This window comes from Cyclospora cayetanensis, unplaced genomic scaffold, assembly GCF_002999335.1.
Source record: "Cyclospora cayetanensis isolate NF1_C8 unplaced genomic scaffold, CcayRef3 CcayRef3_contig_22, whole genome shotgun sequence".
Lineage (NCBI taxonomy): Eukaryota > Apicomplexa > Conoidasida > Eucoccidiorida > Eimeriidae > Cyclospora > Cyclospora cayetanensis.
Genome location: NW_020312170.1, coordinates 206,550 through 228,504, shown reverse-complemented (window position 1 = coordinate 228,504; position 21,955 = coordinate 206,550). Strand labels below are relative to the sequence as shown.

The 21,955-nt window shown below is 53.5% G+C and overlaps 4 protein-coding genes across 4 annotated transcripts; 1 reads left to right on the top strand and 3 right to left on the bottom strand.

Moving 5' to 3' along the window:
- Window positions 1–2,438: 2,438 nt before the first annotated feature.
- On the bottom strand, window positions 2,439–5,210 carry LOC34618350 (Holliday junction resolvase MOC1, chloroplastic). The gene is made up of 5 exons (XM_026338023.1): window positions 4,992–5,210; window positions 4,075–4,673; window positions 3,577–3,730; window positions 3,286–3,515; window positions 2,439–3,147 (listed from the first exon to the last, which is right to left on the bottom strand). The coding sequence occupies exons 1-5, from the start codon at window positions 5,208–5,210 to the stop codon at window positions 2,439–2,441; spliced, it is 1,911 nt and encodes a 636-aa protein (XP_026193808.1).
- A 2,819-nt stretch (window positions 5,211–8,029) lies between these two features.
- On the top strand, window positions 8,030–12,704 carry LOC34618352. Its single transcript, XM_026338022.1, has 18 exons — window positions 8,030–8,624; window positions 8,683–8,766; window positions 8,823–8,884; window positions 8,938–8,987; window positions 9,051–9,269; window positions 9,334–9,494; window positions 9,705–9,954; window positions 10,016–10,108; window positions 10,168–10,604; window positions 10,664–10,816; window positions 10,878–10,923; window positions 10,986–11,056; window positions 11,123–11,220; window positions 11,367–11,498; window positions 11,573–11,956; window positions 12,019–12,140; window positions 12,195–12,486; window positions 12,552–12,704. Exons 1-18 carry the CDS (start codon window positions 8,030–8,032, stop codon window positions 12,702–12,704), a joined length of 3,402 nt encoding a protein of 1,133 aa, XP_026193807.1.
- A 912-nt stretch (window positions 12,705–13,616) lies between these two features.
- LOC34618353 (canalicular multispecific organic anion transporter 2) lies at window positions 13,617–18,742 on the bottom strand. The gene is made up of 8 exons (XM_026338021.1): window positions 18,719–18,742; window positions 17,528–17,865; window positions 16,014–16,904; window positions 15,578–15,737; window positions 14,883–15,271; window positions 14,612–14,693; window positions 14,273–14,353; window positions 13,617–13,739 (listed from the first exon to the last, which is right to left on the bottom strand). Exons 1-8 carry the CDS (start codon window positions 18,740–18,742, stop codon window positions 13,617–13,619), a joined length of 2,088 nt encoding a protein of 695 aa, XP_026193806.1.
- Window positions 18,743–19,269: 527 nt separating this feature from the next.
- On the bottom strand, window positions 19,270–20,892 carry LOC34620381. The gene is made up of 4 exons (XM_026338020.1): window positions 20,850–20,892; window positions 19,945–20,705; window positions 19,498–19,761; window positions 19,270–19,347 (listed from the first exon to the last, which is right to left on the bottom strand). Exons 1-4 carry the CDS (start codon window positions 20,890–20,892, stop codon window positions 19,270–19,272), a joined length of 1,146 nt encoding a protein of 381 aa, XP_026193805.1.
- Window positions 20,893–21,955: the final 1,063 nt, after the last annotated feature.

The window sequence follows — 21,955 nt, the reverse complement described above, 5'->3', positions numbered from 1 at the left end:
AAGTGGTGCTGCTCTTCGTGCTCCTCCTTCCACCGCTAATGCAGCCTACCGCATGTCAACTTGCTGAATTCTGCCCGTGAAGTCGCCCTGGCCAAAAACGCCATTCGCGAATGCCCTGTGGCCTGCGCAGCAACAACAGTAGTTCAGGTTCCAGTAAGCGCGCGCACATAGAAACACACAAACACGTACACTCACATACATACATACATACACACAAACAAACAAACAACAAAAACACACACACACACACACACACAACAAATACACACACACACACACTTTCCTTCTACGGCCGCCACCAAATGCGAAAGACAAGATGGTGCAAGGCTTGTTGCTATTGTTGGCACAGAAGCCCTAGCAAGGAAGGCCCCCACTACGTGCGTCGGCTTGGAGTACCCTGGGTTCAGAGGTGCCTCTACGGCAAATGAGAAAGTCATGCATGCAAAGCCAAGCGCAAGGCGGCCTACCTTCCACCCTCAAGGGCCACAGCATTCGCTTCGTCTGCGGAATCTTCTGTACGACTGGTCGCGCCAGTCTGCAGTCGAGGCGCAGCAGGGCGAAGCATCCAGCAACTGAGCTCTCTCCAACTGCAACAACGTTGCTGCTGCTGCTGGTGCGCAAGCTGCTGCTGCCACCTGCGCTGCAGCACCAGCCAGGAGTATTGTCAGACCTCCCCTCCGAACGTGAGGCGTACGGGCACCGCATTGAGAGCTGATCGACGTCCACAGCGTGAATCCAGTGCCCTGAGGGAACGCACACCCAGAGATAGGAAGGCATGTGCTCACGATAAGTTGAACAGTCTACATCCGAGGGGGACTAGAAGCACAGAGCGGCCCAAACGCAGATGCACCTTTCAAAGACGTGCGTAGACGGAGAGACAGAGAGGGAGAAAGAGCGAAAGAGGAAGCGACTCTTTGTGAGACGCCCAGAGAAGCGGAAGAGGGCGACTGGCAGGCAGAAAATACTCTGGCCAAGATACAGAGGCGTACAGAAAGCTCAGCGAGACTACATCAATGGAAGAGTGCCTTTCAAAATGCAGAGCAAACATAGTGTTGGGGGCATTGGCAGCGGAAGAAAATCCTGCCCCCTTTCCTAGGATATATCGAGAGCCACTGGCAGCAGCTGGGGGCCGCCTACTTCTACTTGTTCCTTCCCCCATCCCCCACGCCTGCGAACCCCTAGACCTCTGATGCTACTCCTAATTCGGCCTAGCCGCCTTACAGTCTCCCTTCGCATAAGAGGCCTCTCACAGGCGGGTGGTGCCTCCTCCTCTGTCTCCCTCTGGCTAGTCTGTGTTCCCCTCTGTGCCTTAGGCCTCAGAGCCCTCCTGCGGCGAGCAGTCGGTTTTTCTCACCTTCGGTTTGCTCCGGCTTTATGGCTCTGCTGACGCCGGACTGAATATCCAAAAGGTCTAAGCCCGCAGGATAGCGGCTTGCCGTCCTCACTGCGAGGACGTGCTGCTCCGTCCCACACAGCCGCAAGTCGTTTACTTCTTGGGAAGCCCTCAGGTTAGGCGGCAGGAGGCCGCTCGGGAAGGCCCTGCCAAGACAACGGGCGCACACAGCAGAGGCCGCTAGCTGCATCGATGTCTGCCTCTATTCGCAAAATCCGAATCACAATGTAGCAGGAGGGAGAGGGACCCCAACCTCCGAGCCTTGCGAAGGCAAGCCATGGTGAACGCTCAGGTGACACAGCACAAGGAAGGCCAGAGAGCTCACAACAGGAGCAGCCACAGCCGCAGCCCCCTCACGGTGCACCGAATTATGGAGGGTCGCGGAAGCAAACAAAAGCAGTGCTCCACAAACACACCAGAGCAGAAGCAGGCAGGGGGACTGGCGGGCTGGCAACGCAGCGCGCTGCTGCACTGCTTACGGAATGTGCCGTCCTTTGGCCTCTAGGGAAAAAGGATCAAAGAAGCGAATGACGCCGCTGTCGTCGCCGCACACGAGGATCTCATGGCTTACTGAGCATCCACAGAAACAGGGTTGTACACCGTGTGTCGCAGCTGCTGCAAACAGTCTCAGATGCGACTTAACTAAGGCCGTCCGAAGCGCCGCAAGTCGAATGTCTCGGGCGTGCAGACACTGCAGCTTACGGTCTAGGCAATTGATGGCCCTAGATGATAGGGAAATTCGCGCTTGGAGCGAGAGGTCTCTGAGAGAGAGGATCTGCAGCTGTGCAGATGGCGGGCAGTGTTGCCGTTTGATGCCCTCTCCCGCCAAGTACAAGAATCCAAACTGCTGCCTGCGTATTATGCGAAGAGGGAAAGCGAAACAGAGAGATGGAGATCACGCTAGGGGGGTGTCGATGACGTGCAAGTGCGGGTCTAAGGACTAGAAGGGGCAACGTGGGGGAGCTGCAGATGCGTTAGTTTTGTCGGAGGCGCCTCCATCACCATGCGCATGGCAGCCCCCACCCCTCCCCGTGTTTCGACACTCCTACCTGGCATCCATCGTATTGACATGCGCTGGGTTTGCTTCGCGCTTGATGCGCCTCCATGATGGCGCAGATCCAGACCGAGGCTTCCATCCGTTGCGATCCAAAAGAAGCCGACGGTAGTCAAATCCGTAGGCTTCGTCGTTGAGAGTGTGCGCAGCCCACGCCTCCCACTGAGACACGACAGGCCGCCGCTCGTCGCTGCCGCTCTCGCTGCTTGTGGTAGCACTCCCGTTACTGTCACTGCTTTTCCTGCGGAGGAAGGTGCTCTCCCACAGGCGAGCAGGGGAGTCTGCCTCTACGTGATCCTTGCAGGCCGCTGCGCGTGGTCTTCCTCCCGGAGGTGTAGCTAATGCCGTTTCGCCGATCGTTGCCGCAGCTTCCGCTCGTGCGGGTTCTGCCCTGCCGCACAGCAGCTGCTGGTTGCGGAGCGTCCATTTCCTGCGCAGCCTCAGCCTCTGTTTGAGGGGGGCTCCTAGGGGGAGGTCTGCCGTTCTAGCAGCCGTTGCTGAGAAGCACGGAGCCAGGAGACGCGTGCAACGCAGCATCCAGCAGAGGGGGTGGTCTGCTGCTGCGCGCCCTGCTCTCCCAGCGGCGGCAAGCGCTCCGATTGTTTGACTGTCTAAAAGGCTGCATACCAGAAGCTGCACGCCTTCTGGCAGTAAGGCCCAAGCAAAGTGCCTCCTGCCGGAAGCACCCCCCGCCCCCACCCTGCACGCGGTAGGAAATAGGCACGTCCCTTCTTGGCGCTTCTGCTTCCCAGGAAGCTGCTGTTGCTGCTGCTGCAGGGGGTGCTGCCCGCCCGCCATGAGCCGCTGGGGGTGTCGCTGCAGATGAAGGCCGTCCTGCAGCGTTCCGTGGGAGTGAGGAGGCCCCTCTGAAAGACTTTGCGCGCAAGCCATCGCCGCTCCCAGTGCTGCTCGGGGAGTCTCCTCAGTAGCGGCAGCGCCCAGAGCCCTTGTGCAAGACCTGCACGTGAGCACTCCAGACGCCGCTTCTGCGCTTTCGTCCGGTGCTGCAGCTGGTGGTGCTGCTACTGCCGACTCCCTTTCGACTGCCTCGTACAACGGTCCTTCCCACTGAACATCCGCTTCGCTCTCTCTTTCTCTGCTGATAAACTGCAGCAGCAGCTGGTCCTGCTGTTGCTGCGACAAAGGACTGCGCGGAGGGCGTCTTGGATGGTGCCGAAGTGGCTGATGCTGTTGCAGCGGCAGCGCTCGAATCTGCGGCGGCTGGCGTCGGCTCAAGTGCTGCCGTTTCGAAGTCTCCTTGGAGGCACGCTGTGAACGAGGTGCTGCGAAGGCAGCGTCTCTGCCTGTAACACGTTTTTGCCTGCTGCCGTTGTTTGGGTGTCGGTGGCAGCCCGTCTGGCCGGTTAAAAGGCTACTGCGCAGCCTCTCCGTTTCGTGCATCTGGTGTAAGGCTTTCTGAGGTCGCCCTGGAAGCCGCTGTGGCAACGACGCTCTCTTATGATGGCGCTGTCTTTGCTGCTGCCGCTGCTGCTCTCGCGGTTGACGGTGCAGACGCGTGCAGAGAGACCAACCAAAGCGAGCAGCTGCTGCTCGTGGTTGCTGTTGCTGCTGTTGCTGCGGGTGAGCCTGCTCCTGCTGCTCAAGCTGGAGAGCTCGGCTTCTCCACTGCTGTGCGGCTGTTTGGGGAGCTTCTGCTGAGCAGACAGCTTCTTGTGTGCCCTCCGTCTGCTGACGCAGTTGCGGACGCCGAAGACGTTGATGGACCTTTGCAGCAGCTCCAGGAGGTGTTGCCGCAGCGGCAATTCTGCTTCCCAACTCCCGATGCTGTACAGTGTGATGTGGCAGCCCACGCAGCTTGTGATGGGGGGTCGTTGGCAAGCCCACAGCTGCAGTCGCTTGTGTGTGAGCACGCACAGTGGATCCTGCCGATGCTGACAGGTGTCTAAAGGCGGTGCCTCCCTTCTGGCATCTGCTGGCGCGAGTGTTCATCTTCTTCCGCGGTGGCGAAAGAGAGACTTCCTTGTTTCTCACGCTTCTCAAGGAAACAGGCGTCTGGACTCGCGAAGCAGACGCTCCAGCGCTTGTGGCTGCCCACCCGCTAAGAGCCTCGCCAAGAGGCGTCTCGCTGGCCGTTACAGTGGAGGAGAGGGCAGCACCAGGATGGCTGCTGTTGCTGCTTCTAGGGGCAGCCCCATTCAGCCGGCGGCCTTCTTGCGGCTGCCGCTGCTTTTGGCTGTTTGTTGCTGAGTTGCGCAAAGGATCCCCCTGAGAGTTGAGGAGCGACTGAGGGGGAACGGATCGGAGGCTCGCGCATTCCAGCCGACTGCGCTGCTGCGGCGGGTGCTGCTGAGCCCGCTGAAGCCACAAGGGCTGACCTGGCAAGCCGTTTCTAAGGCAGGTAAGCCCTTGCGTGTGCAGGCTGCCCAAAGAAGGGATCAGTCCACGGCTGCGGCTATCGTGAGACGCTGGAGCGGCGGCTACTGCTGCCCCCGAGCAGGAGGCTGAGACTGGCGCTGCTGCTCTGCCGGCGGAAGGAGCTGCTATCTGATGGCTGGGATGCAAACAGCAGCTCCTCCACTGTGCTCGTCCCAGGGGTCCCTCGCCATCCGACTGCCGCGCTACAGCCCTGTAAGACCGCAAGTCCAATGACGCCGTAGCAGCCGTGAGAGTCTCCAACACACATACTCTCGATTCATCCTGGGGCGTTCGCAAAGGCAGCACACTTTTGATACTGCCGAGGGAAGTTGGACGCGTCTGAGAGGCTGCGAGGGACCTCCCATGAGCGACACGCTTGCCCGCCATAGTCGCCCTCGCGGGTACGTGCACGGCCCAGCTATTGGAGGGCTGGAACGTGTATACTCGAACCCTTCTGAAGTTGCTTCTGCATCTGAGCGTGAAGTAGGAGCGCAGTCTGTCGTTCTGAGAGGGCGGCGTCCTTGCAAGCGTTTTAGAGTGTTTAGCCTATGCTTTCCATGCCCAACGAATTGAGACTACTCTGACCTGTATCGTTCCAGTACGCAGGCCGGCAGTGAAGGCCATTGGCACGAAGGATTCTGGCAAGTGTTCAACACTCCTGCAAAGCGCTTATTTATGCCGAAAGAATGTCTGAGGCTTCCAGTCCGTCAACGGCCTCCGTCACAATAGGAGACTTCCCGAGCTTTGTCCTTGCAGATTGCGAAGAATTCTGTGGATATGGCTCCTCGTGTAACACCCTTTAGCAGAGCAATTGGTACGGAAGCACTATGGTCAGAAACTGTCAGCTTCTGTGCCTCTTCGCCGCTACTTTGGCGACTTCTGAAATTCTCAGTGATCAACCAGTATGAGCTCGGTATATTGGTCCAGAGTTGCCTGAGGGCAATAAGAACTCTGTGTCCCTTGGTGCCCTAACCAATGGCCAGTCCGAACTTGCCCGTGCATGTAGAGCCGGTAATTCCTGTAGGCTCCCACTCTTTGATAGCCTTATTATCTAGAGATTTTGCGATTTATAAGTCCCAGAAGGCAGACTACTGGCCAGCAAGGGCAAGGATCCCCATAGTGTTTGAAATTCTCAAGGGGCAGGTACGAGTCAACATCGGGGGAAAGGGCTCAAAGGTCCAGACAGACGAATCAGAAAGAGGGACCCAAGAACTTGAGTGAAAATGCAACGAAGAATGAATCAGGGGAAAAGGACCGAAGGATTAGAGTAACGGGTGGGAAATTCCGTCTGCTGGGCGCCGACGCTGGAGAGGCAGAAGCACTGGGCATCTGAACAGCTCTCCTCCTATTACCTTTCTCCGTGCCTTCAATCCAAAAAGCGCTTATTTGTCTAAGAGACAAGGCTGTATGAGGTGGAAAAGTTCAAAGAGGTGCCGCTGCAACATAAGACATTGGTCGCGCCCGCTGGGCATGAGGTGAGACCCTGATGAAGCCGATACATTGAAGCTGGTCCTGAAGCAGTGCGAATATATAATTTCGCAATTTAGGGTATCAATGCTGCCAAATTCAATGATTTTCTGTTAAATTTTCAAAGGCAGGGAAGGGAAGAGCCCCTATATCCTCTCCTTCATTATATTTGGAGACAGATACGCACGGCTGCCCTCTTTTTGCCGCGTCCAGGGGGCTTGTCGGGCCCGCCTTGCGCCGCTTCGTGTTTACCTACTAAGCGTTCATACAGGCAGTTTATTTTGCTCTACTTGTGTTTGGTGGAGGCTAAGATAGCCAGGATCAATTTGTAAACCGGAAGATTACGGCCTGGGCGTCGCTGTCGCGACGCAGCGGCCGAAGCTGGGACCTCTTGATAGACTCTGATCCCAAAATTTATTGCCTAGAAATAGTGATTCCTCAATGGTTCAGTCGTTTTACATTGTACGCACACGCGGGAAGGACGAGAAAGTACTGATTTGCAAAAGGTCAATCCCCAGGTCACCAACTGCCCTCCTACTGAGGGGGACTTCGGATGAAGGCACATTTCTACCGCCGAAGTGAAGCTTGTTTTTCTTACTCTGTCTCGTTATGGAGAGGCAGCTTTGGGGTATGAGCTATATGTTGGTGACTTTATGCACATGAGTCTTGTCAATCTGCAAAGGAAATCAGGCGGGTTTCCTAACAACTCAATATCTTCAATAGAAAGCGGGTTATCCTCAAATGCGTAGTGCAGGTAGTTTTGTAAGCAATTCATGTGTTTTATAAGCTACAAGCACATTTTAAAAAATTGATGCCTTTTTCTATGCTCCGCAATTCACGGATATATCGTTTCAAAGAACGAAAGACCATTCAGAATCGCCGCGAGGAAAGGTTCAAACTTGATGATGTTGAAAGCAATGTGGCTCAATTTTATACCATTTAACCAATGCTGTGCAAAACCTGCCAACAATAAAAATGTTTTTTTTGCGTGGGCGTCGTGAATTCACTGAGGTTCAGGGTGTGGGCATAGACGGATACAAAAATAATTTGCACTTTGGAGCCAATGTGCATTCGGGGCTTCAACTGGAATTCGTGGTACCTTGATGAGTAGAACTTACGAAAATATCATGGTTTCTTAATTAAATGAATTGAATGCTTCATTAGGAGAGTAAGCTTTCCATAAGTCAACTCATACATAGAGCAATTGATCGAAGAGTTGTATAGGCCAAAGTGCTTACAACTCGCTACGCTGAGAGAACCTCTTTTTGTGAGTGGCCAATTACAGGAATACAGTCCTATAATTGTCACCATTAATTATTTAAACGAGATTAAAATCCGTGTAAAACAAACATGCAGATCTGCCTATATGTGTCCCATCCTTCTTTGTCGAAACGCGTACAAGCTTGTGATGAGTTTCTGTGGGGCTAGGGGCACGGATTGAACCTCGGAGAAGACGAATGTATAATAGTAGTCCTTAAATGAATTTATTGCATTTTAGAGGGTAATTCTGCATAAATCCATACTCCACACGTTGCGGGTTCTGAGTGTTCTTCATCTCCTTCAACAATTTCCAAAGCTCGGGTGTACGAACACGGCTGGCCATGCAGATGTGCACAATTCACTCCGAACCCCTCATAGACGAACTGCTTGTTAAGAGGCCAAACGTACAAAGGCCTTGGGCATGAGAAGTGCAAAGTTTCTTCCGTGGATATTTCCAAAGTCACTGCAACACAGACAGCATGATTCCGGCTGCCTGGTGCAGGGGTTTCATCTGTGCTGCTCTTTTTGTTTCACTGGCACTTCCCTCACAAGCACAGGCTCCGCTCGGTGCACCAAGAACTCCACCACCACCTTCTGATAATTCCTCTCGTGGGCCCCCAGGTGCAACTGAACTGCCTCCAGATCAAGGTCCCCCCAGCCCTTCGCCTGTGCAGGATCCTGCCGCCCAAAACGCAGAGGGGGATAATACAGCTGCTCCACCAGGTCCTTCTCCTGGTTCTGTCAGTCCGGGAGAGCCCCGTGGGCCTCAGGATCAAGGAGCTGCTGACCAGCCGGCTGATATTGCCGGTGGTGGGGGGGAAGCCGCTAACCCCTCAGGTGCCTCTGCTGCGGGCACAGCTAATGCAAAAGGCAGTGCTACGACAGGGCCTGGAACCACAACAACAGCATCTGGAAGCGATATTGCGCAATCTGTACCAGCTCTACAGAAGCTGACTGAATTTCGCCCGAGACATAGGAAGACAATTGACGGACGCCTGTGTGCGGCGGCGTTTGTGCACGAAGGGCAAACATACACAGACTGTACAGATGCGCGTTCTCCTGATGGAACCACAGGTACTGCTGAAAGCAAGTAATATGCGTCCTTGTGAACGTTGACGGCAGCTATGTTCAGGTCGAGAGTGGTGTTATGTTGAAGTTCAGCTTCTGGGGAAGGGCCCGAAGGACTGGGATTTTTGCACACCCCCCTTGAACTACAGTCAGCAAAAAATTATTGCTTATGTACTAGTTCACAATGAGCGATGATTTGTGTAGATGCCCTGCGATCGTTCGTGAGGCGGGAGTTCGACGCTTTGATGGCAACGAATGATGAAATGGTCTGTTTGATTACATGACACGCATACGCTTTGCTTTCAAGTGTTTGCTGAAGATCGATAGTCTAGATGTAGAGGAGCTCCGGTTGCAAGACATGCTTTCTCGGTAAGCCTCAAATGGGAAGTCATCATTCATATGCAATGGCAACATAAGTAAGCACTAACTCAGGTTTCGGCAAACATGTGGCCCAGCACACACTGCCCTAAAGCAAACTGTTGGGCAAATAGAAAGCCGGTTAAAGAGAGGAACACAATGTCTAAAACGACTGGAGGCTTCCTTGAAGGAAGTTGGACTTATCGAGTCTGCAATCGAAGACGTTCGGACAGATATCGAACGCGAAGGAGCGAAGTCACTAAAGGATCCAGAAAACTGCCAAGTGAAACCCGGGTTCGTTGCTCTGCTTGAAATTAACGCATTCTCCAGCTATTTCCCTAATAAATTTGATATTAAGATACGAAGATGATCCTCAACCGGACGGACTGAGAGGAGCATATTTCGCGAATGATCGTTTTCAATGGCCACCAAAAAAATACCGGACAGACAGAAAAGTTGATTTCCTCTTCTTTGGAGACGGGCCGATTGACGAGGTGCCTTCCCATGCATACTCTATCCGTGAGTGGCTATCATTTAATAAAGCTTCCTGGCTCCCCGTAGAATCGCGATGCCATATGGTATGATGTTCTGTGAAATATCAGGCTGGGACGGATTCCTTTCGGCTCCCCACAGTGGGCCCTACGTTTTAACAACTGGTAAGCCTTCGATTGCAGTCGATTTTCGTGCATACGTATAGAGTATTTCGCTTTGATTATGTGTATGTCACAGAAACTGACTGTGGCGTCCGTGTATTTCTGAACGAACGCCCAGTCATCGTGGACAGAATGCCCCCTCCTACAAAGGACGATGCTTTTGGGCATAAAGCAGTTCCTCTTATGGCCGCTGAAGAACAGTCCGGTGTTCATGCAAAGGACTCTGAGAAAGTGGAGCTGATAGCTGGCGAAAAGTACAGAATTCGCATTGAGCTGGTGCACTCTAACCATCTGAAGTACCATAACCCGGAAACCGCAGTGTTAAGGCAAGTTCAGTATTCTACGATACCTTTAGTTCCTTCATGAGCCACATTCGTGATCAAATAGGCTTCTATGGCGAAGTGGGGCAGCGGAGCCGGAGGTTATCCCGGAAGAATTCTTCTTCACAACAAGCGCGTCACCAACTGCAAAATTTTTGGGGTATTTCTCTCACCGCTTATGCACATGTATGAGATCTCCCTCTACATAATTGGAATCAGCGTCAATCCGAAGATGTTTGATAGTGACTTTCTACAGAATGGCGTCCAGCCATTCCTGGACAATAAGAGCTACTTCATAACGGACATTCCTCTCCGTTATCATGGCCGTCGAATGTTGCGATCGCTTGCTCAACCCAACATAGACAGCTTTACGATTGATCTAAATGTTCCCGCCATACTTTATATCGCGTCTCCAGCAGACGAGTCGCTGCCTTTGGAACCGACTAACGACGCACCTTGGACTGCTCACGAAACTCACGAAACAATGACGCTGCTGTCAGGCGTAGATGCTTCGGGCAGAGCTCTGGAAGCGAAACCCCTTAGCATCCGGTTCATTTCCTTGAGGACCGCAGGGGGCGTCAAGTGCAAGGTGCGGCACACTGCGATCCCGTTCATCATTTTTGTGGAGCCGCACAAGGAAGAGGCATTTTCGTGCGGTGAGAGGATCGAGTGATTTTGGTGACACTTTCTCGTCGGGGTCATACAGATGAATCAGATGCTGAGGAGGATGTCGTTTCATTGGTTGGAGGGCCTGCATTTGCGGAATGTGATGCGACTTCCGAACAGCCTGATGGCTTTGACTGTTTTTCCGGGCTTAACGGGAAGCACATGGACCGACCTTTTGGGACCTGGAAAACGAAAGGAGGAGGTATGATTCCCGTGCTTAAAGTGTATATTATTTTTGAGTTTACCTTTTCTTTGCACCACAGGTGTTGGGGAATCTATTACTGTGCGCTTTCGCCACCTCGTCCAGTTGTAAGTGCATTAACGGCAACGTTAGAGAAATGCGACAACAAAAGTTGAGTATCTCTTCGCAGAACCCATTTTCGATTCAAGCCCCTAGATGACCAGCTGTTATGGCCCTCTGAAGTAACGCTTTCCTATAGCGGTAAGCTGCATACCGCACACTGTTACGAATTCAATCGCCATAATCAAGGCACTTATTTCTCGAAAGAGGAGGGAGATGAAGGGTCGGAAACGTTTCTCATGCGTCACTCCAACTCCCTCGAGCACAACACGTATAAACTGCGGGCTCCAGTGATCACGCAATATGTGAGTAGTACAGGGGGGCCAGGGTTTGTGTACCAAAAGTGGAGGGTGACTCACTAGGTCGCAGACAACACATTCTAATGTATTGATGCTCTTTTCTCTTCTGGCTATGCATGTTCTCGGCCTGATATGACCTGGTTATGCTACAGGTCAAAGCGGAAATATCGCAGATGTACGTCAACGGGATGGAAAGTGGTGGCTCCTTCGAGTTTCTCGGCAGCATTTGTACAACACAAGTGCGGGCAAAGGGCATTTCTTCGCTGAGAAAAATACTCATAGAGGCAAGTCAGAGCAAGCATTCAACATATCAGCCTTTTGCACGCGTAAATATCCTCGAACGAATGATCCACTGCAGAAATGCGACCAGTCTCTTGAAGCCATTCCGGAGGTTGTGCCACTGGAGGAGGGCCTACAATTCATTGCCATTTGCCCACATCACTGCGTTGCTTCCCCTGAAGGCCGTGTCTTCGGCTCATCCTCATTTGCTCCAGAGTCCACTGTTTGTGCTTCTGGAGTTTTCGCTGGGATCTGCAAAGCGGAAGTCCAGGCAGAATGCAGTTTGCTGGTTACTGTCGGAGGTGCCAAGAACACATTTTCGAAAGATACGAAGCACTACATCGAAGCTGCAGAGCACGGCCCAAGCGACGCCTCATACACCTTAGCCAAAGCTCCATGCGAAGGAAAAGAAGAGGAGCAGCCGTCATATTTCTTCACATTTGGAGCGCAGTCTGCCCCAGAGGTCCGCCCCTCTCCACACCTTAGAAGGTCCTTTTCTCTACATTCACACACTGAATTCCCCAGGGATGGCTCATTGATGATGGCTCAGCCCGCCGAGTGCGAAATGGAGCAGAATATGGTATGTACAATGTGTGGTGTGGCGCTCTCATACGCGTGTTTCACGAAGACTGGCCTAAACCAAACAGGTTGGCTTCGGCCTGCCCGCACAATTAGGGCACCGAATGATCAAGACTCCGTAGCGGGGTCTGGAGTCGTGTTTCCCTCGCCTTCAAATTACGCCTGTCAGCTTGGAGAGGTAAGGTGTTGGTTTCGGCGAAAAAGAAGTTCTCGCCGTCACATGCAGAACGGGCTCTACAGGATTGCACACCGAACTTCTGGTCCTTAGCTGTCGCTGCCAATGGCATATATCACATAGAGGCGCTTTTAGCGGTACCCTTTGATTCGGCTTACGACAGTGCGCCACTTTACCTGGAGGTCAACGGCGTGCCCATTGCAAACGGCACCGTTATTTCCAAAGGGAAAATTTTTGGGGTAGGCTTTCCATTTCTCGCGCATGCCTGCCCTGCACTGCATTACTTAATCGTTTCTCTCCTCAGGGCTCGGCTACCGTGGAGGTGACACAGAGGCTTATTGACTTTGCCTCCGTCTGTAAGAACGCAACGTGCGGGGCAGAGCCCACACTTCTCCTCAGTGCGTCTGTGTCATACGTGGGTCCTCTTCCCGGGAACAGCGAAACGGAGGAAGATTAGTTGCGATTTTTTTCCACTTTACGCGTGCTTGCTAAAAAACAGAAGAACATTAATCTCACGGTTTAAGTACATCTTCCCAAACAGCACGTAGTTTTTAGGCTAAAGCGAATTGCTGCCCTTCGCTTTCCGCGGCTAACCACCGTTAGGACGCTATGCTGCATGTGGCTAGAATGCTGCGGTCGTTCTTCTGAACAACCGACTTTTCACTCACACAAGCACCCTTGCGTCGCCAGTTCACGGGATGCGAGCAAACGGTGCTCATCAATAGTCTCGTAAGCCGCAACGAAGTATTCAAATAACGTGTACTCGGCACAAGGAACGGTAAGGTATACCGCAATATACCACATGCAACACAAGGCTCTACATGCCATGCATATGCCTGTTTGTACACGCAAATCGCGGCAGCTTTCCATTAAGGGAGATGGAAGGAAGGGGGACAGTCCATCAGCAAATACAACATAGACAAGTGGAGACAAATCTACTGATTGATACGGCATAATTCTATTCATTCCTTCCATCTCTCCCCGTTTTCTCTGCAGCCTTTTCGAAGAAGCGCCTTTGCGTCAGGGAGCATGGCGGGCAGTGGTTCGCTGCAAACCACCTAGGAAAGCAGTTTCCATCAGCAAGGGCAAACTGAATAGCAAGATACCCATAGAAAATAGCTTTAAGATGTAGAAGAGTTCTATAATACATATTTCAAGAAGCCAGAGGACAAGATATGCCACGCATGCGGCCTGCTGTTGTTTGCTGTTCAACGCAAAAGTGGGCGAAGGGCAGCCCGACGTGCTCCAAATAAATGAGTTCTCCCGCAAAGCAGTGACTAAGAGCTGCCTCATGAAGGCCATAGCACTTCGCTATAATGTAGCACAAAACAATTAGAAAGCACGAAGAATAAAAGAAGGTCCAAGGGCACTAAGCTCTGTCTGGCTGAACCCTGGCCTGAAGACACAGGGAGCGGAAAAAGCTGTCTTTCTTGTTGTACAGCACACGGGGAGAGTCAAACTCCTCCACACGGCCTTCAGAAAGAACCAGCACCTGCGCACAGTCGGTCGGACAGGGAAAGGGGGCAGACAACATAGCGCACAGCAAATGAACCACACACATACACCACACAAATACGCGCTTCACTGGTAGCCTAGAGCCTGCATAGGCGGATAGAGAATGATACATCCCCGAAATCCGTTTGCCCCACGATAGTACAAAAAAAAAAACAGAAACACACTATCCATCACTAGCAGATCAACAAAATTAACCGCAAACCTTACATACCCGACATGCAAGGAAAGAAGCCGCGAGTTCTGCGCGCTTCCACCCTGTTAAAACTGAGATGTGGAGTGAGCGACTGCATCTATCAAAGGAAAAATCCACTAATGTTCAAGGGCGTTCGAGGAGCCTTCCTCCCTGACAGCTTTCCCCCCCTCTAAGCCCTTTATTTGTTGCTTGCTCTTTTCTCCCCTGCCCTCCTGCTCTCTCGAAGTCTCCCGCGTCTCCTTGTACCCTGGCCTGCCCCCCATCAAACCCTATGATTCTGTCACCCCACCGCGTATCTCTCTCTCTAAAATGCTTACCCTGTCGTAATTAACAATGGTATCAATACGATGCGCAATTGTGATGACTGTGCACTCTCTGAAGTCCTTTCTGATCGTTTCCTGAAGGTGCAACAAATACCGATATATAGATATATATATATATATATTCTGTACTCTCGTTTGGGGAAAAGTAGAGAGTGCCAGAAACACACACGGAGGGCTAGAAAAGACAAGGAAGCCACAAGCACGTGGCAGCACCGGTTCGAATCATGCAAGGGTAGCTAGCAGACGGCCAGTCAGCAGGGTGCAATCGGTGGGAGAGCTGTGCCAGCCATAGCGCCAAAGAGGAAAGGACGAGGAGGAGTGAAGCAAACGCACCTGAATAAGTCTATCAGTCCGTGGATCTACCACGGCAGTAGCCTCGTCCAGAAGAAGAATGCGTGAACGTCGCAGGAGGGCTCTGAGAGCGAACAGAGGGGTCCCCCAACGACCAACGAGCAAAGGCGGAATGAACCGAAGCAGACGCAGCAATTCGCAAGTAGACACTCGAAGGCAGAGGGACTGAATCTGCAGCCCGCAGGAAGGGTGAAGCTGTTCTGTAAGGGTGGGTATGATACGCAAGGGAAGATGCCTCGCTGCTGCAGCCTACCTGGCCAGGCAGATAAGCTGTCTCTGCCCTAAAGAGAAGTTTCTGCCGCCCTCTTCCACCATGAGATCCAGAGGATTGAGTTCCTCTGGTTGAGAAAGGGCGACATCGATTGCAGCAGCAGCTGCGGTTTCTTCAGGCTCTTCTGCTGCAGGCAGCATTGCAGCCTCAAGCCCCTGTTCACCCTGCGAACCATTCCACGCAATTCCCTCGGTGCTCCCTCTGCTCACGCTGCTGACGCTACTGCTCCTCCTTCGCCAATGCCGCTCAGCCATGGCTCGGACGGCACTTGCAAGGTGTGCCCCTTCCAGCGCCTGCCAGATTTCCTCATCGGAGTGCTCTCCCTGGGCGTCTACATTGAACCGCAGAGACCCCTCGAAGAGAACGGGGTCCTGAGCAGCACAACATGCATACGTAGAGACACAGAGAGATGGGAAGGGGACAGTCGGCGTGAATAATCGATGCATGCAGGAAGCCTCGGGAAAGAGGCAAAAAGAAGATCGAGAAACCGCCGAAAAAGCCTGCAAATTGCAGGCAGGCAGTGTTTAAAAAGCCGTCCTGCAGCAGAATACTCCAGAGGACCTTCCTAGGTCGACGCCCCCTCTCCGTCTATGTAGTTTTCGCAGTTCATGATCGTTTCCCCATCAGCGCCTCTTTGCCGTCACGCAACACGGTGCCCCCTTCCTAGCATCGCCTACCTGCGGAATGATTGCGAATCGAGATCTGAGAAAGCGAAGCCCGACAGTCTGAATATCGACGCCATCTATTAGGATGCTCCCTCCACACGGCTCAACGAGCCGCAACAGCGACACGAGCAAGCTGCTCTTGCCGGCACCAGTCCTCCCCACCAAACCAACTCTGAAGCCGCAAGCCAGCAACACACACCACCACTGCCCTCGATAAAGGTAAACACGATGCTCGGCAGCCTATATACAAAGACTCCACAACATGCATCCAACAGAAACTGAAGACACCCCGCCGGGCAGGAGGCAGAGAAGAAGAAGCAACACGGCAGCAAGACAATTCGGCAGCAAGCCAACACGGCAGCAAGACAATGCGGCAGCAAGCCAACACGGCAGCAAGTAGATTCAGCAGCAGGATAATTTTTTTCCTCTCTCTTCTCTCCAAACGCACCTTTCTCCCGAGCGAATACAAAACGAGATGCCTTTAAGAACTAGGGGCAAGTCCGGTCGGTATCGAACACAGAGATCCCGAACTTCGACTGCTCCTTCCAGAGGCCATCCTTCTGGCAGCTTCTCCCTCCAGCTAACCAGAGATCTCTCGGCACCAGCAGCAGCCGCAGTAGCCGCAGTAGCTGCGAATACTGGCTGCCCTGCAGCCGTACTGGGAGGCACACCGACTGTGGGCTCGAGGCGCTCAGCATCGATCCCCTCGGAGTAATCTCTTACTCTTTCCACGGAAACAATCGCTGTTTCTCTGTCGCTCGCCATGCGAACTAGCCAGTTGAGCTGCTGCGTAACCGACAGCGCGTAGGAAACAGCGAGACCTCCAAGCCCACCCGTAATGATGCCCCTCCCCAAGACGGCAAAAAGGGCAGAGCTGCAGACCACTGCGGCTCCAACCAGCTCGAGCCGCACAGCCAGCCATCGATTTGCGGCTATGGACATGTAATAAATCTTGCTATTCGCGTCGAGCCGCGCTGCAGAGACGGCGAAGAATCGGGCTTCTTCCCTGTAGGCTCGGATAGTCTCGGTGCCTTCGAGCGTTTCCTGGAAGTGGGAAATCACCGGCGATCGCGATACCGTCTCTATGCGCTGCAGCTGGCGGCTTGTCGGAACATAAAAGTTCTGGACCGACGCGTAGTAGAAAAGCAGCGGGATCACGACAAGCAAGAAGGACGGAAATACGACAGAAATGACGGAGAGGGTGAGCAGGCACGTGATTAGCGTGGTTACGTAGGACAGCAAGGCGGAAGGCAGCGCCTCATCGATCCCATATATAGACTTTGTAAGCCGATTCAGTAGGCGGCCGGTTGGCGTCATGTCGAAAAACTTCATTGGAGCACTGACATACATACACACAAACGCATGCACACATAGCACATAGCAACCCGGCGGCATCAACCCCCATGAGGCTACCACACAAAAACGTTTACGTATGCCTATATACGTATATGTAGACATATACATATATAAATGGATAGGCTGATCCTGCGTTAACTACGCAACCTCAGAGCAAACGTGAGGGTGAACGGCGTGTGCCCTCCGCAGTGCACAGGAGGCAAGCGACTTGAGAAGGCCGCTGGAGAGGTACCAGCTTTCTTCAACAGACCAAGTCTGCTCTCGTGAAGCACACACCCGTTGGGGGCATAAATGACACACAAGAAGGACAAACGGCACATATACATACACATATGCCTTTTTCGGGAGTGGCGAGGTGACAGTGATGCGCTGGAGCATCGTTTCTCGCGGCACTGAAGAGGAGAGTTCCCTTACGGGAGGAGGCAAAAGGCAAGGAGAGGTAGAGGCGCTGTTCTACCGGGAGAGAGAGAAGAGAGCACACAGAGACACACACACACACACACTATACGCGAGACAGATCATTGTATGGCCTTCAGCGGTGAACGGTGAGCAGCAGCGCCTCCCTCCCAGGAGCTACGACTGCTGCCTCCTGTCACGTGGACGCACTCAAGGATGCTTCTTAAGAGCTGTTCGTGGAAATGCCGCGCCGCAGTAACTGTTCCCTCAGAGACGTTGAGGTAGGAGAGGACAGACACTACAACGTGGGCTGCTCCAAGGGCGGCAAAGACGCAGAGCGATATGCCTGTCGTTGTCTGAACTCGCTTGTCTGCCCAGTTGGAAAGCCACACGTTGGACAAGACCATCAGCAAGGCGCCTCCCACCATCATGAAAACGCAAAGGCCTACACGGCAGAGGCCTCCTGCGGCTTGCAGATACTCCAAATACACAGACATGGGGACTGCCCCCCACTGCACCGTCTCCTCGTCCGTCAAAGCTCCTGCCGCCTTCCTGAAATGCCACACGCGAGGCGACAGCAGCGCACGTGCAAGGCACTGGCAAAAAAACGAAGGCTGGCGCTAACACATGCACACACGGGTGCAGGTAAAGGTGTAAATGCAGGTAAGGGTGGAGGTAGAGATGTAAATACAGGTGCAGGCAAAGGTGTAGGTAAAGATGTGAATACACGTAAAGGTGTAGGTAAAAGTGTAAATACAGGTAAAGGTTCAGGTAGAGATGTAAATACAGGTACAGGCAAAGGTGTAGGTAAAGATGTGAATACACGTAAAGGTGCAGGTAAAGGTGTAAATACAGGTACAGGCACAGGTGCAGGCAAAGGTGTAGGTAAAGATGTGAATACACGTAAAGGCGTAGGTAAAGGTGTAAATACAGGTACAGGCAAAGGTGTAGGGACAGGTACAGGTAAAGCGCTATTTCGAGAGGTATCAACACTCAGAGAACGGAAATGCATGCGAAAAGGGCAACAACAGGCACTCCCCACGCTCCAAAGCAAGAAAGACGGGAAGAAGCTGGCTTTGTGGCAGAAAATGCAAACCGTGTCGGAGAGCAGTGACAGCCACACATCGAGCCGGCACAAAGGACGCGGATATCGCACACAGAGGGAACTGAAAACCAAAGGCGAGTGAGAATCAACAGGAGGAGAGAGACAGACAGAGAGACAGACAGACAGACAGACAGACACACACACACACACACACACACACACACACACACACACACACACACACACACACACACACACACACACACACACACACACACACACACACACACACACACACACACACACACACAGACACACACACAAACACACACCTACATACAGGCAGCCGCACAAGCCGTGCAAAGGCTTATTCCGCGCATGTCTTTTAGCGTGCCAAGACGCAGGATCTTCCTCCTTGCGCTGCTTACCACGAGGCACTTCCGTCTTGACGTGCTGCTGCAACAACGGCAGCAGCTGCGGGAGATTCTCAAGCTGCAGCAGCTCCGGACTGCATCCTCGCCATGCGCCTAGTAAGGCATGCCACACAAACACTTGGAGCTCTTCCTCCTGCTGCTGTTCCTCCTGAAGCCGCTGCCGTTGTCGCCTTTGCAGCAAGGAGACACAGGTCTTTAAGTCTCCCACTGTGTCGCTGTTTCCGCCAAAAGACAGTGCAAGGGAGCTGCACAGCTGTCCAGCATCCCTGAGGCAGCAGCACATATTAAGCAGGGGGAGAAGCAGAAGCCTGGCGCTCAGCGAATACTACCTAGATAGAGCACCACATGCGACATCCTGCAGCTACGGCTGATTTCAGACCGCAAAAAGCTCGTGCATGCGAGAAAAAAAACAAGATAAAGGGGGAGCGCCTGCGTCTCCTTGACGGATCAGATCCCGAGAGCTCATGCTGCCCTTACTGTGGCGTGAACGGTCTCGTTTGCTGCCAGCCATCATCTAGAATAAGCCATCCAAAGAGACCCAAAGATGCAACCTGAGAGCAGAGCATAACCCCCAGCAAGCAGCGCATGCGCTGAATGCTGACGCGTTTCTCGAAGGCGAAATCACCTGCAATATACCGCCAAAAAACAGCAGCAGCAGCAGCAGCAGCACTTGCTGTTGCTGCTGCTGCTGGGGATCTTACTTCTTCAAGGCCTTCTATTCGAAGATGGGGACCAAAAGCATCCCAGGAGCACCATCCTAAGCTCCTCAGCAGCGGCAGCTGTTGCTGTTGCTGCTGCTGCTGCTGCTGCTGCTGCTGCGGCTGGGGAGGGTTCCTCGTTGCCTGTTGCTCTGGTGATGTGGTTGCTGCCGTCCTCTGCCGTTGCACGATAAACTCCTTGACAGACCGAGGATATCCAGTGCATGGCAGCAAGGCTGCTGCAGCCTCTGCGAATACGAGCAGGACCTTAACAGCAGCAGCAGCACAAGCAGCAGCAGCACAAGCAGCAGCAGCACCTGCTGCTGCTGCTTGAGCTGCAACTGTACCGAGGAATGAATTTCCCCTTCAAGCGAATTTCCATGACCATTCGCAGCTATGGGGGTGCGATGGAAAAACAGCAGCAGCACGTTCTCCCCGCAAGGGTCTCACCTCTTGCAGAGAGACGCCTTCTGCTGCAGACACACAAAGGAGAAGCTTAGCTGGCTTGTCTTGCAGGAGGCCCCTCTCTAAGTGCACTTGCAACTCGAAGACATCTGACGCGGCGGCACCAGCGAGGCTGCTGCTGCTGCAGCTTCTACGCTGCAGAGCAGCATAGCTGCAAGCGTCAGGATCTGTCAAGGGGCTAAGCAGCAGGAGCCGTCCCTCCGAATGTTGGTCCTTGTGCTCAGTCTCAGAGAGGCGTGCTATGAGAAACTGCGTCTCCGGTTGCAGAGCAGCAAGCGCAGAATGGTGCTGCGGATACACCCAGAAGGGTGAAGCGAGAGGCAGCGAAAGCACGTGCTGCACTGCAGGGGCCTCCTGCCACTCTATAGTGCACTCCGCGTAGCATGGGGTGAAGGGGTTCTTGCTGCCGCTTCTGCTGCAGGAGAAGAGTTGTAGAGGGACAGAGAGCTCGGTAAGCTCTTGAGGGGGGTTCTGGTGCGGGTTGGCACGCAGCTCTAGTAAGGAAACGGCAGTCGCCGGAAGTTCCTGTGAAATTGCCTCGAATTCTCGTACAGAAGAATGCAGCGCGTGAAGTGTATAGCCTACAGGTACAAGGCACTTGAGGGGAGCGCACTCTAGGGGAGGTGTGGCCCAGTTGCTGCCACACTCGGGGCTGCAGCTGTTTACGTCACGCTTTCTAAATGCGCAAGCCTCTGCTAAGGGACCGGCGCTACTCGCAGGAGCCTCAGGTGTATCTGCTGGTCGTTCTGCAGAGGACATGAGGGGTTCCTGTTTGTCGGGCAGCCACAGCGTGCTGAAGACCTCCCACGACGTGCATGGGCAGCAACTGTTGCACTGGACACCCTCTACGCAGCTATCGATGTTTCTGCCGCCGCTGCTGCTGCAGATACTTCCAGCAACAGGTAGCGGCACTACCCACCTCTCGGACGGCATCGCTGAGCCCTCAGGCACTGCAGATGTTCAGATTCCTACGACTATATATGACTGTGGCTGAGGGGGAGGGAGGAGTGGAGGCGGCTCGCAAGCAAGCAAGGTGCTGCCTGCTGCCCTGTATGCCCACTACCACTCTACGTCGGCGCTTCCTTCGCCGTAATTGTGGATGCCACACTTGCCGTTGTTGCCACTGTTATTCTCGCATCTAGTGTTTTAATGCTCTTTGGAATTTTAAAAGGTTTGTTCGCACTGCTATTTATTGAACTGCCGCCCTTGCCGCCTACCGTGCCAGCTCGGTCGTGTGCCCTGCTGGCACACCCGTCCAGCTGTCGGTACACCCCGCAAAGCGCTTGAACCGACAACGCGAAACTTTGGGAGCGAAGCTCTCAGATTTTAAGATAGCCCGTAAAATGCCTCTTAGGCAGGACCTGCCTTATTTTTGGACGTCTGCAGAGGCTCCTCACCAGTATCAGGCAGGATGAAGAAGAGCAGCACCAGGTGCTGCTGGTCCCGGTGTGCGCTCTGATGGAGGCGGGAGTCGCGTCGATTGTTTCACGATTGTGGCTTCTTCTGCCTCGCTGTGTCTACGAGGGTCTTCCGCATTTTTTCTCGTTTATGAGTTATTGCAGTGGTCAAATACAATCCGTAATTACTCTTTAGGCGGCAGCAGGACCCCATACTTCATTAGAATGGGCCAAAGCAGCAGCGGCTTAGACTGTGCTGCTGCTGCTGCAACGCCTCAGCGGACAGGAGGTACGCAGCAGTAGGCCACTGGCTTGCTGCAGCAGCAGCTGCCGCTGCTGCTCTGGCTGCTTCGGCGGATACTGCTGCTCTTCGTGTGCAGGATTTTCTTTTGTAGCAGCATCAAAGCCGTAGCAGAAAGGAGGCAACGGCAGCACGACGGCGGCGGCAGCAGCAGCAGAGCCGCCATTAGAGTTGTTGCCCCGAAGCGCGAACGTGTCGACACACGGGCTGGCATGCGCGTGGGCTTGTGAAGCGCAGCTGCTGCGTTGCATGCACGAGTCTTTCATCGCGCGGCACTCCGCGTATTGGCCTTGTTCTA